We start from the raw sequence: 14,355 nt of genomic DNA, 5'->3' as shown, positions 1-14,355 counted from the left end.
GGGTGCGCCCTATAACCCGGTGCGCCCTTTAGTGCGGAAAATACGTTATTTAGAATGTTCATAGGAATACCTGCAAAATGATTAGGTGAAGGTGAGATTGTCTAAAAATGGGAATGATTAAAAGCACTCACCTCCAATTTTCGCATTAAAGGCCACACCGACACCACACACGCCATTGTTAGCGGCAGCCGCGACTTCTCCAGCGCATCGAGTTCCATGTCTAAGAAGAACGTGGAAATGAATATCATGAATGACAATGAAAAAACTTCAACATAATGGTGACAATTGAGGACAGATCAAGTTGGGCCTATTGAAGAAATCCTTTTTCTTTATTCTTCTTGAGTGCTACAAACGGACAGCCGGAAAATCCTTGACAATTCTTCCTTTGCAGAGTAGCAATAAACCCCAGATTCAGAGTACGACAATGTTTATGAGTAACGGTGTCTACATTCAGAATATTACTATTTTACATCACTCCTGTCAATCATGGACAATTCTTCACATCCACTACACAGCATTATCTCCAGACAGAAGAGCAGCTTCAGCGACAGACTGCTGTCACAGTCTTGTACCACGGACAGACTGAGGAGATCTTTTCTTCCTCATGCCATGAGGCTCTTTAAGTCCACCCGGGGGAGTAAAGGCCCACGTTAAACCACACCCCCCACATTGCATATTACCGTATTTTTATTGCAGTGTGTCTTCTGTGTAGAACTATCTAGATACTCTATACAACACGCTACATTGGGTATTAACAAGTCACATTGGGTAATTGTGTACAGTTGACCATAATCCATTCCAGAACCCTGTTCGAAAACCGATTTGTTCAATCACCTAAATCATTTTTCCCATTAAAAATAATGCAAATCGTTTTAATCCGTTCCAACACCCTAAATGTTTACCTTGAATGTTTAACGTAAACATAAAGCTAACCCAGGCTAATCGTACGTCCGCGTTATCGTAATCTTCCATACGAAAGATGACGCTAACATGAACGTGTAAAAATAAAAAAATCAGGTCGTTTACAAGTCATTTAGCACCAGGGTCTCCACAACAAGTGGTGAGCGGTACATTGGAAAGGGGGCTGTGTCCCAACACCCTGAATGTTGGGCTCTGTTCCAACACCCTGAATGTTTACCGTAAACAACCTTTTATATATCATTTGCAACAACAAAAAACTGAAAAGCAGGTATTGCAAAAATATTAAGCACTATGTTCTTTCCGCTAGGTGTTTTATTTCTATTTTTTTTAATTCCTTTAAAAAAAATATCTCATGGTGTTTATTTTTCTTTTTGTTCTTTATTTCCTTTTTTCCATTTGTTTCTTTCTTTTCTTTTATTCTGGCTTTTTCTTCTGAATTTTTCCTTTTTTCCCCTTCCTTTTGTTTCTTTTTTTCTCAGCTTTTCACTACTTTTTCAATTTTGGTATTTTTTTGTTCTATTCCCCCTTCTTTTAAATCATTTTGTGCATGATTTTACATAATATTTGGTCATGTTGGGATGAAAGAAGCAAAAACAACCTGAAGAGCCGTTTAGGACCCGAACAAGCCGGTTCCTTTTAGTGAGCCGAGCCGAAGAAGCCGGTTCTCGAAAAACTCTACTGACTTTACTCAACTTCAAGCTTGACTTCAAAATACCGCATTTAGAACACAGTGTCAGGGAAACCCTTGTATTTTTACCTTCATGCCCTGTATATTTGACTTAATTCGCTTCTTAATTAGCAATTTCAAGCCCTGATTTTTGTGAGCTGGCTAGATTTTCTTGTGCGAGGAAACACGCAGCTTAGAGGGAACATTGCGCTGGATAGATTTTCTTGTGCGCTGAGAATGTGCGGGCAGCTTAGCGGGAACATCGATCATGAATAAAAGTTGTGTTTGCAACAATTCTGTCTTTCACGGTTGCTGGTTTCACTTATAAAGAAAACAAAATTGCTGCTGTCAGGTCAGCCTGTGATAGGACGCCTCGATATGGTAGGAGGTTTCGACTGAACATTGAATTAAATCCGTTGCCTGGCCTGGTCCTGTCCGCATGACGTAGTTCGGTGACCCTTGTTATAAAAGATCATCCACAGCCACAAACACTCATTGCTTTTCCAGACTCACATGATGAGTCAGTGGAAACCTATCACAGGGTCAGAACCGGTACGCCTCAAATGTAGCTCCTGATTGAGCTGTGGAACACAATGTAACAACTTCACAATTTTTATTCACGACACACAGGGTTGGGTAGGGTTACTTTAACTGGATTACTTTCAATTACTTTTGGATTTATTATCATTTGGTTTCTGTCGCATTTTATGTTAGTTTTGTCAGAGATCAAAGCCAGGAGAGAAAGCTTACCACGTGTTGTGAGTCATCATTTTATTCATATTTAGTTTCTTTTGTCTTTTATTAGCATATTTGGTATTGGAGTAATCCAAAAGTAATTGAAAGTAATCAAGTTAAAGTAACCCTACCCAACCCTGCTCGTGTAGACCCTTCTATCTACCGAGAGAGCTAACTGTTGCCATAGTGATTGCTGTTTACATTCCCCCGGATGATAACGTTAGCATAGCGCTAAATCTCCTGCCCGCTGCTATCAATAAACAGCAGCTTGCACACCCCGACGGAGCTTTTATCTTCGCCGGCAACTTTAATCAGGCATGCTTAAGGACTGTACTTCCCAAATTCACTCAATACGTGGACAGAGCAATTAGGAAAAAAAACACTGGACCGTGTGTACAGTAAGATCAAACATCTAGTTGGATCCAGCCATCTCTGTCTGTCCCTCACCCCCTCATACACCCCCTCCGGAGGAAAACAAAGCCTGCAACAAGGACAGTACAAACATCTTCTTTGTTCCTTTATCTTCTTTGTTTTCTTTATCCTCACTGTAAAGCGTGGAACTGGAGTGCCACGTCCAATTTCGTTGTCACAATATATTCAAAACATGTTGTAACAATGACAATAAGTCAAGTCAAGTCATTTTTATTTGTATAGCCCTAAATCACAAACTCTCAGATCGTAGGCTTCGGACCGGGACATAGGGGGAAATCAGATCTGAAAGATAAGAGGGAGCAAGTCCATGTATGATTTTGTATAATACTAAGAGAACCTTGAAATCACATCTAAGGCTAACTGGGAGCCAATGCAGGTTAGCCAAAATCGGTGTTATGTGATCGGACTTTTTTGTCCTAGTTAAAAGTCCCGCTGCGGCATTTTGTACCAGCTGAAGAGACTTGATTCTAGACTTCGGGAGACCAGAGAGTAGGGCATTACAGTAATCGAGACGGGAGGTAACAAACGCGTGAATTATAATCTCTGCATCTGAATGAGACAACATAGGACAAATTTTAGCACTGTTGCTAAGATGGAAATAAGCTGTTCTAGTAATTTTCTTCACGTGTGTTTGAAAGGATAGATCGGGGTTAAATATGACACCTACATTTTTAACTGAGTCACTCTGTGTGATGTGACATTTGTCAATGTTCACAGCAGTTTTTGAGAATAAGTAACGGCATTTAGATATAATAATAATAATAATAATTTCCTTGTATTGTCATTCTGTGTAACAATGTACACAGAACGAAATGTCGATTGCATCTGACCCGATGCAGCCGCAGCCAAGAGAGGGCGCCGCCGACCACTTTTTAAGTCTTAGGAATGACTCGGCCGGGGCGCGAACCCGAACCTCCCAGTCTCAAAGCGGGCGCCTTACCATCTAGGCTAGATGGACCAATGACTAACATTTCGGTCTTTTCAGAGTAAGAAAGAAGGCTGACCTGACAGCAGAAGAAATTGAGTGACATCCACTCTTTTATCTCAACGAGGCAGGCCTCCAAATTTCCACAGTTTAGTGTGGGAGATTCCTCCAACGGAAGATATAGTTGAGTGTCGTCTGCGTAGCAGTGGAAGCTGATATTGTACTTGCGAATAATATCACCTAATGGAAGCATGTAAATGCTGAAAAGAAGGGGGCCAAGCACTGAACCCTGCGGAACACCGCAGGTAACATTAAAGGGCTCAGATGTCATTTCACCATATTTAACACAGTGCGTCCTATCTGAGAGGTAGGATCTGAACCACGAGAGGACGGTTCCTGAGAGACCAATCCATTTTTCCAACCGTTCTAGTAGGAAATTGTGGTGCACTGTGTCAAAAGCAGCACTAAGATCCAGCAGCAGCAAAAGTGATGAAGCGCCAGAATCCATTGCCAGTAGGAGATCATTTGTTACCTTGATCAGAGCTGTCTCAGTAGAGTGGTTAGCCCTGAATATTCTATTCTATTCTATTCTATACTGTATCTGTTGCATTCATTATAAGGCTTTTAATATTTTGTGGCACTTTTACCATTTTGGGTTGCCGGCCCCCCGTTCTAACTGGACCAGGGTGGTGCTTGGGAATATATTTTGTGTTGAAAACAATAAATACACACAGACTAATTCCAAACCCACAATGTCATTCATCAAAAGAGTTGCAGCATGTGACACCCCTGTGCATAAATCTCATTAGAAGCCGCAGGTTAAATCACAAGGGACAGGAAGAACTCTTTCGCATAGTTTCTGGTTTTAATGGCATTAAACAAGACAGATAAATCAAGCTGTGGCCAATTTGATCAAATATAAATTTATTTGTCCGTGAAATAGCGTGTCATTTAGTAAGTATTATTTCAGCTAGTAAATCCTGTCCATAAAGTACCCGACACTAGAGGATAACACCGTAAGTACTTCGCTGAAAGACAAATATGCTTCCCAATAAATCATTTGTAACATTTATGACAATCCGGCAGGTCAATAAGTATATTGTGTGCGAAGGTGACTATCAAACCGTCAAACTATAATTCTGATTGGCCTCATTTTCCGAGGATAAGCCAAATGACGCGCCCGTGTGATACATCACGGGCAGTGTTCCCTCTAAGCTGCGCGCGTGCGCAATTGCGCACAAGAAAATCTAGCCAGCGCACAAAAATCAGGGCTCAAAACTACTAATTAAGAAGCGAATTGAGTCAAAGTTACAGTGCATGAAGGTAAAATACACGGGTTCCCCTGACGTTGTGTCCTAAATGCGGTATTTTGAAGTCGAGTCGAAGTAGAACGAAGTTGAGCAAAGTTAGTAGAGTTTGTCGAGAACCGGCTTCTTCGGCTCGGCTCACTAAGAGAAACCGGCTCTTTTGGGTCCTAAACGGCCCTTCAGGTTGTTTTTGCCTCTTTAATCCCAACATGACCAAATATTATGTAAAACTATGCACAAAATGACTTAAAGGAGGAGGGGAATAGAACAAAAAAGAAAAAAATACCAAAATGAAAAAGTAGTGAAAAGCTGAGAAAAAAAAGAAACAAAAGGAAGAGGAAAAAAGAAGGAACAATTAAAACAAAAGCCAGAAAAAAAGAAAAGAAAGAAACAAAGGAAAAAAGTAAATAGAGAACAAAAAGAAAAAAGTAACAGCTCGGAAAAAATAAACACAATGAGATTTTTTTTAAAGGAATTTAAAAACACAGAAAAAAGAAGTAAAAGTGTGTGTTGCATTCAAATAATTTCCAATTATATCAAGTGAATCTTGTTGCCAACATTGTACTTCCACTAAAAAATGTGATTAAGTACAGTTGTGTATCGTGCAACCGACTCAATAAGCCCCCCAAAATGTTAATATTATGCGACAAAATATATATGGAAATAAAAAGGAATGGAAATCTTGTGAAATAATTGTTGTAAAAACAAATTATGTTTGTAGGCCGGCCGTACAACCTTTGCAATAGTACATGAGTCAATTCATTCAAAAGAGAAAAATAATTTTGCATTGCCGGAAACTCAGCAAAATGTAACTTGATGTCAGGTTTTGGACATGTTTGATAGTGACTTAGTTGCCACACTTGGGATCGCTGTTGCTCACTGTTGTTTCAAGCGTTGCTCACCGACTTTGTGTGAACGCTCAGACCCGTACGGAAAAGTACAGGGAACATTGATCACGAGTGCCCAAATTTCTGTCGCAAGAGCTCTTTTCTAATGTATTAATGCAACACAGTGACTAATGACTTGACAGCTTCCCCATTAATTAACTGTACATGTACTAATCAAAGAGCAAGTTGGGAAAAAAGGCTACCCGTATAATGAGTCCCCAGGAGCACACAGCCCATAAATTCCACCAAAGAAAACCCGCCGAGATTGTATGTTGATCCTCGAGCAAATCTGTTTGCAAAAGCATTGTGCTAAACGCAAAATTATGTTATTTATTTTAAAGAACTAGTATTCTCCACACCACAAAAACAAAAGAACTCATACTGGACTTCAGGAGGAAAGGCAGGAACCCAGCACCACTCATTTTAAAAGGAGACTGTGTAGAAAGAGTCCACTCTTTCAAATTCCTGGGTGTGCACATCTCCCATGACCTCTCCTGGTCTGCAAACACCAGAGCGGTGGTAGGGAAGGCCCAGCAGCGACGCCATTTCCTGAGAGTGCTCAGGAAAAATCATCTGAAACAGCAGCTGCTGGTGTCCTTTTACAAAGCCACAGTGGAGAGCATTCTGACATATTGCATTACGGTGTGGCATGCTTGGTGCAAAGCAGCAGACCGAAAAACGCTTCAGAGGGTCATCAACACAGCCCAGAGAATCGTTGGTTGCTCTCTACCCAGTCTGGAGGACATTGCCTGCTCTCGCTACCTCAGCAGAGCACAAAAAATCACCCCAGCCACCACCTCTTTGACCTGCTGCCTTCCGGCAGACGTTACAGGTCACACAAAACAAAAACAAACAACTCAGAGACAGTTTCTTCCCCAGAGCCACCCTTAACACACACCGCACAATAAACTGAAACTCTTGCAAACACACTACCTCATACAGATGTCAAATTCTATTCATGCCTATGCTCACTTTGCACAATGTTGACTATTGCACAAATACGATCCCAAAACTGTACGTAACATCCTACATGCCCACATTTCTTGTGTAAATATTGTGTAAATTATAACCTTATCTTCTTTGTTCCTTTATTTTCTTTATTTTATTTTTTCCTCAATGTTAAATGTGAAACTGGAGTGCCACATCCAATTTCATTGTTACAATATGTTCAACCCATTTTGTAACAATGACAATAAAGACACAGTGGAACCTCGGTTTTCGAAACGCCTCTCAGTTGGAACAAATCGGAGTCCGACCCAAAATTTATAGAAATTCTTGCTTCGCTGTTCGGTCAAAAAATCGGAGTTTGAACGCCGGTAATGCGTGAGTGCGTACGCCAGGGTGCGATGCTGAGCGGCGTACGGGTGTTTTAGCCCCTAATTATGCCTCCGAAGAAAGTCAGTGCAAGCAGCAAAGTTGTCACAGGTGAAAAAAAAAGTAGTGCGTACAACTATTGCATTTAAGAAAGAAATGATAGCAAAATATGAAGGAGATGTGCGAGTGTCTGATCTTGCTAGGGAATACAGCATGGCTAAATCTACGATCCGTACCATACTAAAGAATAAGGAGGCTGTGATGAGGCTAAGGAAGTTAGCGCTATAAGCAAGCAACGGCCGCAAGTTTTGGAAGAGGTTGAAAAACTTTTGATGATTTTCCTCTTCCCACCGTCCACCTGCGCCTTCTGCTGACCACCACAAAGGTAAGAAATCCTATCCATAATTATTTTCTTTATCCTTTTTTTTATTTTTACACGTTCGTGTTAGCGTAATCTTTCGTACGGAAGACTACGATAACGCGGACGTATGATTAGCCTGGGTTAGCTTTATGTTTACAGGTAAACATTCAGGGTGTTGGAACGGAGCCCAACTTTGAGGGTGTTGGAACGGAGCCTCCTTTCCAATGAACCGCTCACCACTTGTTGTGGAGACCCGGGTGCTAAATGACTTGTAAACGACCTGATTTTTTTATTTTTACACGTTCATGATAGCGTAATCTTTCGTACAGAAGATTACAATAACGCGGACGTACGATTAGCCTGGGTTAGCTTTATGTTTACGTTAAACATTCAAGGTAAACATTCAGGGTGTTGGAACGGATTAAAACGATATACATTATTTTTAATGGGAAAAATGATTTCGGTGATCGAACAAATCGGTTTTCGAACAGGTTTCTGGAACGGATTATGGTCGAGAACCGAGGTTCCACTGTATATTCTATATTCTATTCTATTCTATTCTATGCAGCTTTCAGGGGGTTCATGAGACAGCCTCATACAGCGATGACGAAAGGCTGACCAAATATAGCTCTGTACTGTAGGGGCATGCAGTGTACTCATGACCTTGGACAGTCAGCAAGTAGCCTGTAAAGCTCCATTATAGCCAGGGTTACTTTAACTGGATTACTTTCAATTACTTTTGGATTACTCCAATACCAAATATGCTAAAAAAGACAAAATAAACTAAATATGAATAAAATGATGACTCACAACACGTGGTAAGATTTCTCTCCTGGCATTGATCTCTTTGATCTCCGGCAAAACTAACATAAAATGTGACAGAAACAAAATGAAAATCAATTCAAATAGCTTGCCAACATCATTTTTGCCGTTCCATGTATTCCGTTACTCCCCGAGCCTGCACAAAATGGAGTCATTTTATTCATATTTAGTTTCTTTTGGCCTTTATTAGCATATTTGGTATCAGAGTAGTCCAAAAGTACTGTAAAATCCGGACTATAGAGCGCACCTGATTATAAGCCGCACCCACCACCTTTTAAGTGATTTGCCACTTTTGTACTTACACAAGCCGCACCTCTGTACAAGACGCGTTCGCACGCATTAAAACTTGTGACACAATCACAAGCTTAACCCAGACCAGGCTGTAAGTTACACGATTGTACCTAAATAAATAGTAGACAATCTTAGAACCACGACCGGCAGCATGAATGGAAAATGATTCCCGTAATTAACATATGATGCAGACTTGTAAAGTCCGGGTCCCGTTGAAAGTAATCCAAGGAAACAAAATGTATATTTCCACAGTTAAGGGTGGGAAAATTATATATCCAATATTGTCCGCTCCGACAACAGAAAGATCTACCGGTAACTCAGCTTTACCCCACTTCCCATCAACCTGCGTTTGCTCCGCCACTTCTTTTTGATTCGCTCGTAGAACACATAACAGAATAAATCTCTAAAATAAATACATTACAAAAATATACAGTTGCAAATACATATTATAAATAGTTACACATATTTACGAAGAAAGACGGTACACCGAGCGAGTTTTCAAAGCTTTAATAATAATAATATAACTTTCATCCCAAACCATGCCTTTGAAAGGTACCAACACGCGAGTAGGATCACGCTCGCAATGCATCAAACGTGACTGTCAAAAGAAAGCACCTCATTATTGTGAAATTCACGGTAGATCGTCCTCAACTTCCTTCTCATAACTATCGCCATCAAGGGCGTCTTCCTCATTATCGGAACGTACCTTTCCTTTACAGGCAATGTATGCTTAAACTTAGAGGTTGCAGTCTTTTTTGGCGCACATATTTTACTGGTCTTAATCTTACCTTTTATACTCTAGCGCCGCTGGTGGCCGTTAGAAAAATTACATAAATTGGCCGCTTCACTGAATAAGCCGCAGGGCTAAACATTTGGGAGAAGAGTAGCGGCTTATAGTCCGGAATTTACGGTAATTGAAAGTAATGAAGTTAAAGTAACCCTACACAACCCTGATTTTAGCATGGATGACTTATTCTGGAGATAGACTGAAAGTCAGGCCTTCACGTCATTTTTGATTCCACCTCATTTAAGGGCAGTTCGAACAAGTTCCTAAACAACTTTTGTCTTTTACCTGTTCTCATTACGGTGAGTGTATCTTGGTTGGGGGTCATCATCTCCGTCATTGACATCATAGCTGGCCTCAGGAGCCTAAAAAAATCAGAACTTCGGTTACCCTCAAGGATTTTTTTTCCCTTTCTTATTATTACAATGCTTTCATGTCAACTAACATAGTTGCTGATGAGATCCGGGTGGTCTTTCTCGATGCCGTCATCCAGGATGGTCACAACGATACCTTTCCCAGTGTAGCCCTGGGCCCAAGCCGCTTTGGTATTTAAGTCTTGATGAGTCAGCGTGGACTGGAGAATATACAACAAAAAGAGGTTCGGTCAATTGAATCAACTATTTCTACCCCCAAAATTGGGACTCGCTATTGACAGGCAGTGTTCCCTATAAGCTGCGCACTGCCTGCACATTTTCAGTGCACAAGAAAATCTAGCCAGCGCAATGTTCCCTCTAAGCTGCGTGTGTGAGTTTTTAGAGTTTTTCGAGAACCGGCTTCTTCGGCTCGGCTCACTAAAAGGTACCGGCTCTTTCGGGTCCTAAACGGCTCTTCAGGTTGTTTTTGCTTCTTTCATCCCTATATGACCAAATTTTATGTAAAATTATGCACAAAGTGACTTAAAGGAAGGGGGAATGGAACAAAAAAGAAAAAACTACCAAAATGAAAAAGTAGGGAAAAAGCTGAGAAAAAAAGAAACAAAAGGAAAAGAATAAAGGGGGAAAATTTCAGAAAAAAAGAAAAGGAAGAAACAAAGGACAAAACATAAATAGAGAACAAAAAGAAAAAAGTAACAGCTAGGAAAAAATAAACACATTGAGATTTCTTTAAAAGGGATTAAAAAAAAGTAGAAAAAATGGAACCAGCTCTTTCGGGTCCTAAACGGCTCTTCAGGTTGTTTTTGCTTCTTTCATCCTTATATGACCAAATTTTATGTAAAATTATGCACTACATGACTTAAAGGAAGGGGGGAATAGAACAAAAAAGAAAAAAATACCAAAATAAAAAAGTTCTGAAAAACTGAAAAAAAAGAAACAAAAGGAAGATAAAAAAAGAAGGAAAAATTTAGAAAAAAAAAAGCCAGGAAAAAAAGTAAATAGAGAACCAAAAGAAAAAAGTAACAGCTCGGAAAAAATAAACACAAGGAGATTTTTTTAAAGGAATTTTAAAAAAGTAGAAAAAAAACACGGAAAAAAGAAGAAAAAGTTTGTGTTGCATTCAAATAATTTCCAATGATATCAAGTGAATCTTGTTGCCAACATTGTACTTCCACTAAAAAATGTGATTAAGTACAGTTCTGTATCTTACAACCAACTAAATAAGCCCCCAAAAATGTTAATATTATGCGACAAAATAGATCAGGAAATCAAAAGAAATGGATATCTTGTGAAAGAATTGTAAGAACAAACGACGTTTGTAGGCCGTACAACCTTTGCGATAGTACATGAGTCAATTCATTCAAAAGAGAAAAATCATTTTGCATTGCCGGAAACTCAGCATGCAAAATGTAACTTGATGTCAAGTTTTGGACATGTTTGATCATTAATTATCTTGCCAAACTTGGGATTATGGTTGCTCACTGTTGTTTCAAGCGTTGCTCACCGACTTTGTGTGAACGCTCAGACCCCTGCAAAATTAGAGGGAACATTGCCTGATACTAAAAAAACAGCAGGAGAAATGATCAAAAGAGAACAGACAAAAAAGCTAGATTTGGTTTATCAGTCGCTTAATGGGTTTGTAAAAAAAAATGGCTCAAGTCCATTGTATGTAGTACTATCAATCTGAAAATTAAGAGAAAAAAAAAGTATCAATACACACCAGGTACCACTGCTTGGAATAATCAGGATCAGTTGGTTCTTCAAAGACGTCCCTCCTCTTTCTCTTTTTTACGACTTGCTGCTCTGCCCAGAGAACCTGAAGTGTGCAAAATCACAAGCACAGGGCGATCGTTATTATGACATTGTTGGACTCTGAAGTGGCAGCACAGTGACTGGGGTAGGGAACCTATGGCTCGGGAGCCATATATGGCTCTTTTCGTGAGTACGTATGGCTCCGAAATAATATGTAACTATTGCACACCTCTCTGTGGCGTTCCAAAGTCAAACGATTTCATCCTGATTTTGGTCCGTATAAAGCCGAAGCGACTTAATGCAGAAGTTCGATAAGAAACCATTTTAACTGATAAATAAAAAAACTGGCAAACGACTTTGATTGGGTGAGCAGTACAGGTGGGCGGATCCCTGCACACAGGCCAAGGCACTTCCTTCTCTCTCTCTCTTTCAGTGCAGTCTACACCAAAAGTGAATATGACGCTATGCTTATCGTTTGCAGTAATTTGTGACATTTTTACAAAAGAACTTTGCATGCACCTTGTTTTGAAACCGTTATTAAGGACAAATTTTATGGGAAAAAATGGCCTCAACACTCTTAACTGAAATGGCATATTTACATTGATTTGGGACACAAGATTTGGCATTATTATCATTTCATATCTTTGATTAAATCATCAAATGACACACAGTGAAATAAAATATGCTGAAGAATTACCTTTTGTCTAGAGAGCGTGTTTGGCAGTTTTTTTCAATTTTGTCTGAAAATATATGATGTGGCTCTCTCAATTTCATTTTAAAACATTTTTTGCTTTTATGGCTCTTTGGGTCAAAATGGTTCCTGACCCCTGGACTAGGTAGTAGATTTGAGGTAATGCTCTCCAGTTTGCTAGATTAAAGTAACACAACCATATTATGAAGTAGCTAAATTCATTAGGTACCGATTTACGTTAAATCTAACACCAGAGAATCTATAGGAAGAGAGCAAGACATGTTGCTTTAAGATCAGGTAATTGCATACCTGTCAACCTGTACGGTTTTGCCGTAAAAAGTACAGTTTTTTTTTAATGCATTTTAAGACGAGTACGACGTACAAGAAAATCTGTACAGCAAAACGCAAATTTGTCAATGATGGGTACCATCCGGTATACACCGACCATCACCAAACGGCAAATCAATCAAGTCAAACGAGTTCGCCGCGGTAGCCTCTATCTCGGTATCGTTTCTTTTTTCCGTTGCAAACGAAGCGAGCGGTTTGATGTAGTGAAAGGAAGTCCGTCTCTTTTTAGACAACCGGCTTTTTCGGCTCAACTCATTAAAGAGAGCCGGCTCACTTGCTTTGATGCATTATATTACGAATCATTATTGTTGTATAAAGAAGTTAAGAAAAAAAGGAAGTATAAAAGGAGAAAATGAAAAAAGACAGGTTTGTGGTTATCCCTTTAATCCGTCTATTACCAACAAGAATTTAATGCAGAAAATGAATTAATAATTCGAATAAGAAAATGTATTATTCTACTTAATTATATTTGCATGTATTTTTTCCTTCTACGGTGAACGTCCAAGCTACTTCATTTTTTTTTATAATAAACCTCATTCTAGTCGAGCAACTCAGTATCTCACAAGAAATGTGAATTATCAATGTATACGATATAAGGAGGCAGCACGGCGGCGCAGTGGTTAGCGCTTGTGCGGCACAGTTCATGTCATGGGAACCTTTCGTGGGTTCAAATCCAGCCCCAGATTTCCTGTGCGGAGTTTGTATGTTCTCCCCGTGCTTGCGTGGGTTTCCTCCGGGCACTCCGGTTTCCTCCCACGTTCCAAAGACATGCATTTCAGGTGAATTGGCTGGTCCAAATTGTCCCTAGGTGCGAATGAGCGAGTAAGTTGTCTGTCCCTGTGTGCCCTGCGATTGGCTGGCAACCAGTTCACGGTGTCCCCTGCCTACTGCCTGGAGAGTGCTGGGATGGGCTCCAGCACCCCCGCGACCCTGATGAGGATAAGCGGTACGGCTGATGAGATGAGATGAGACGATATAAGGAAACACATGTACAATATAACATGTTAAACTACATAAATAAACACGTTTGGAAAAAAAAATATGGTGTAAGATCATTTTGTATTTTGTAAGGGCATGGAGCCCTGGAGCTTGACAGCTATGGACTTTAGCCAATATATGGTTTTAACTTTAATCCTATACAATGTCTCCAAGTCAGCTGGGATGAGTTAGAGTACCGTCGTGGGGATGAGAGGTTGGAGAAAAAAATTAATTATCTCTAATATCAGAAGTTGTTGCAATAGCAATAAAAGTTTCATAGTGAACGTCCTGTTCATGGGACCCTGCTGTGCGAGGATTGAAAATCCTCAGACTGAAACATCTGCCTCACTATATTTTGCTGATTCGTGGGCAAAATGTTGATCATTCAAAATAAAACTCAATACCAGGTACACGTGTTTTGTCTACTGTATTTATTACAGAGAATTCTAATAGAGCAATGGATTGGAAAATAGTTGAAATCTGCCCAAGAATATAAAATATGAAAGATCCCTGCTGTGTTAGCGGCATAAAAAAAATAACCAAATGACAGAGCTATACAAATCTAAATCCAAAACAATTTTATAAATCCTTGTATGTGACTTATGGTCTCCAAAACGGCTTCATGTCAAGACACCCCAATCATCTCATCTCAATAGCTGCAACCGCTTATCCTCAGTAGGGTCGCGGGGGTGCTGGAGCCCATCCCAGCAATCATCGGGCAGTGGGCAGGGGACACCCTGAACTGGTTGCCAGCCAATCGCAGGGC

General features: G+C 40.0%; 1 protein-coding gene across 1 annotated transcript in view; it reads right to left on the bottom strand.

The window, feature by feature from the left end:
• furinb (furin (paired basic amino acid cleaving enzyme) b) overlaps positions 1-14,355 on the bottom strand; it is a 139,927-nt gene that overhangs the window by 68,790 nt on the left and 56,782 nt on the right. The window contains exons 4-7 of the mRNA XM_088339547.1: positions 11,541-11,636; positions 9,892-10,020; positions 9,735-9,811; positions 132-220 (exon numbers count right to left, since the gene is read on the bottom strand). Coding sequence (XP_088195673.1) covers positions 132-220; positions 9,735-9,811; positions 9,892-10,020; positions 11,541-11,636 — 391 coding nt within the window. The remainder of the gene's footprint in view (positions 1-131; positions 221-9,734; positions 9,812-9,891; positions 10,021-11,540; positions 11,637-14,355) is intronic.

The sequence above is a fragment of the Urocampus carinirostris genome, chromosome 7 (genome assembly GCF_059441175.1).
Source record: "Urocampus carinirostris isolate Australia breed hairy pipefish chromosome 7, RoL_Ucar_1.0, whole genome shotgun sequence".
NCBI classification, from domain to species: Eukaryota; Metazoa; Chordata; class Actinopteri; order Syngnathiformes; family Syngnathidae; genus Urocampus; species Urocampus carinirostris.
The sequence above is the reverse complement of the archived record's forward strand: the minus strand, read 5'-3'. Positions and strand labels throughout refer to the sequence as shown.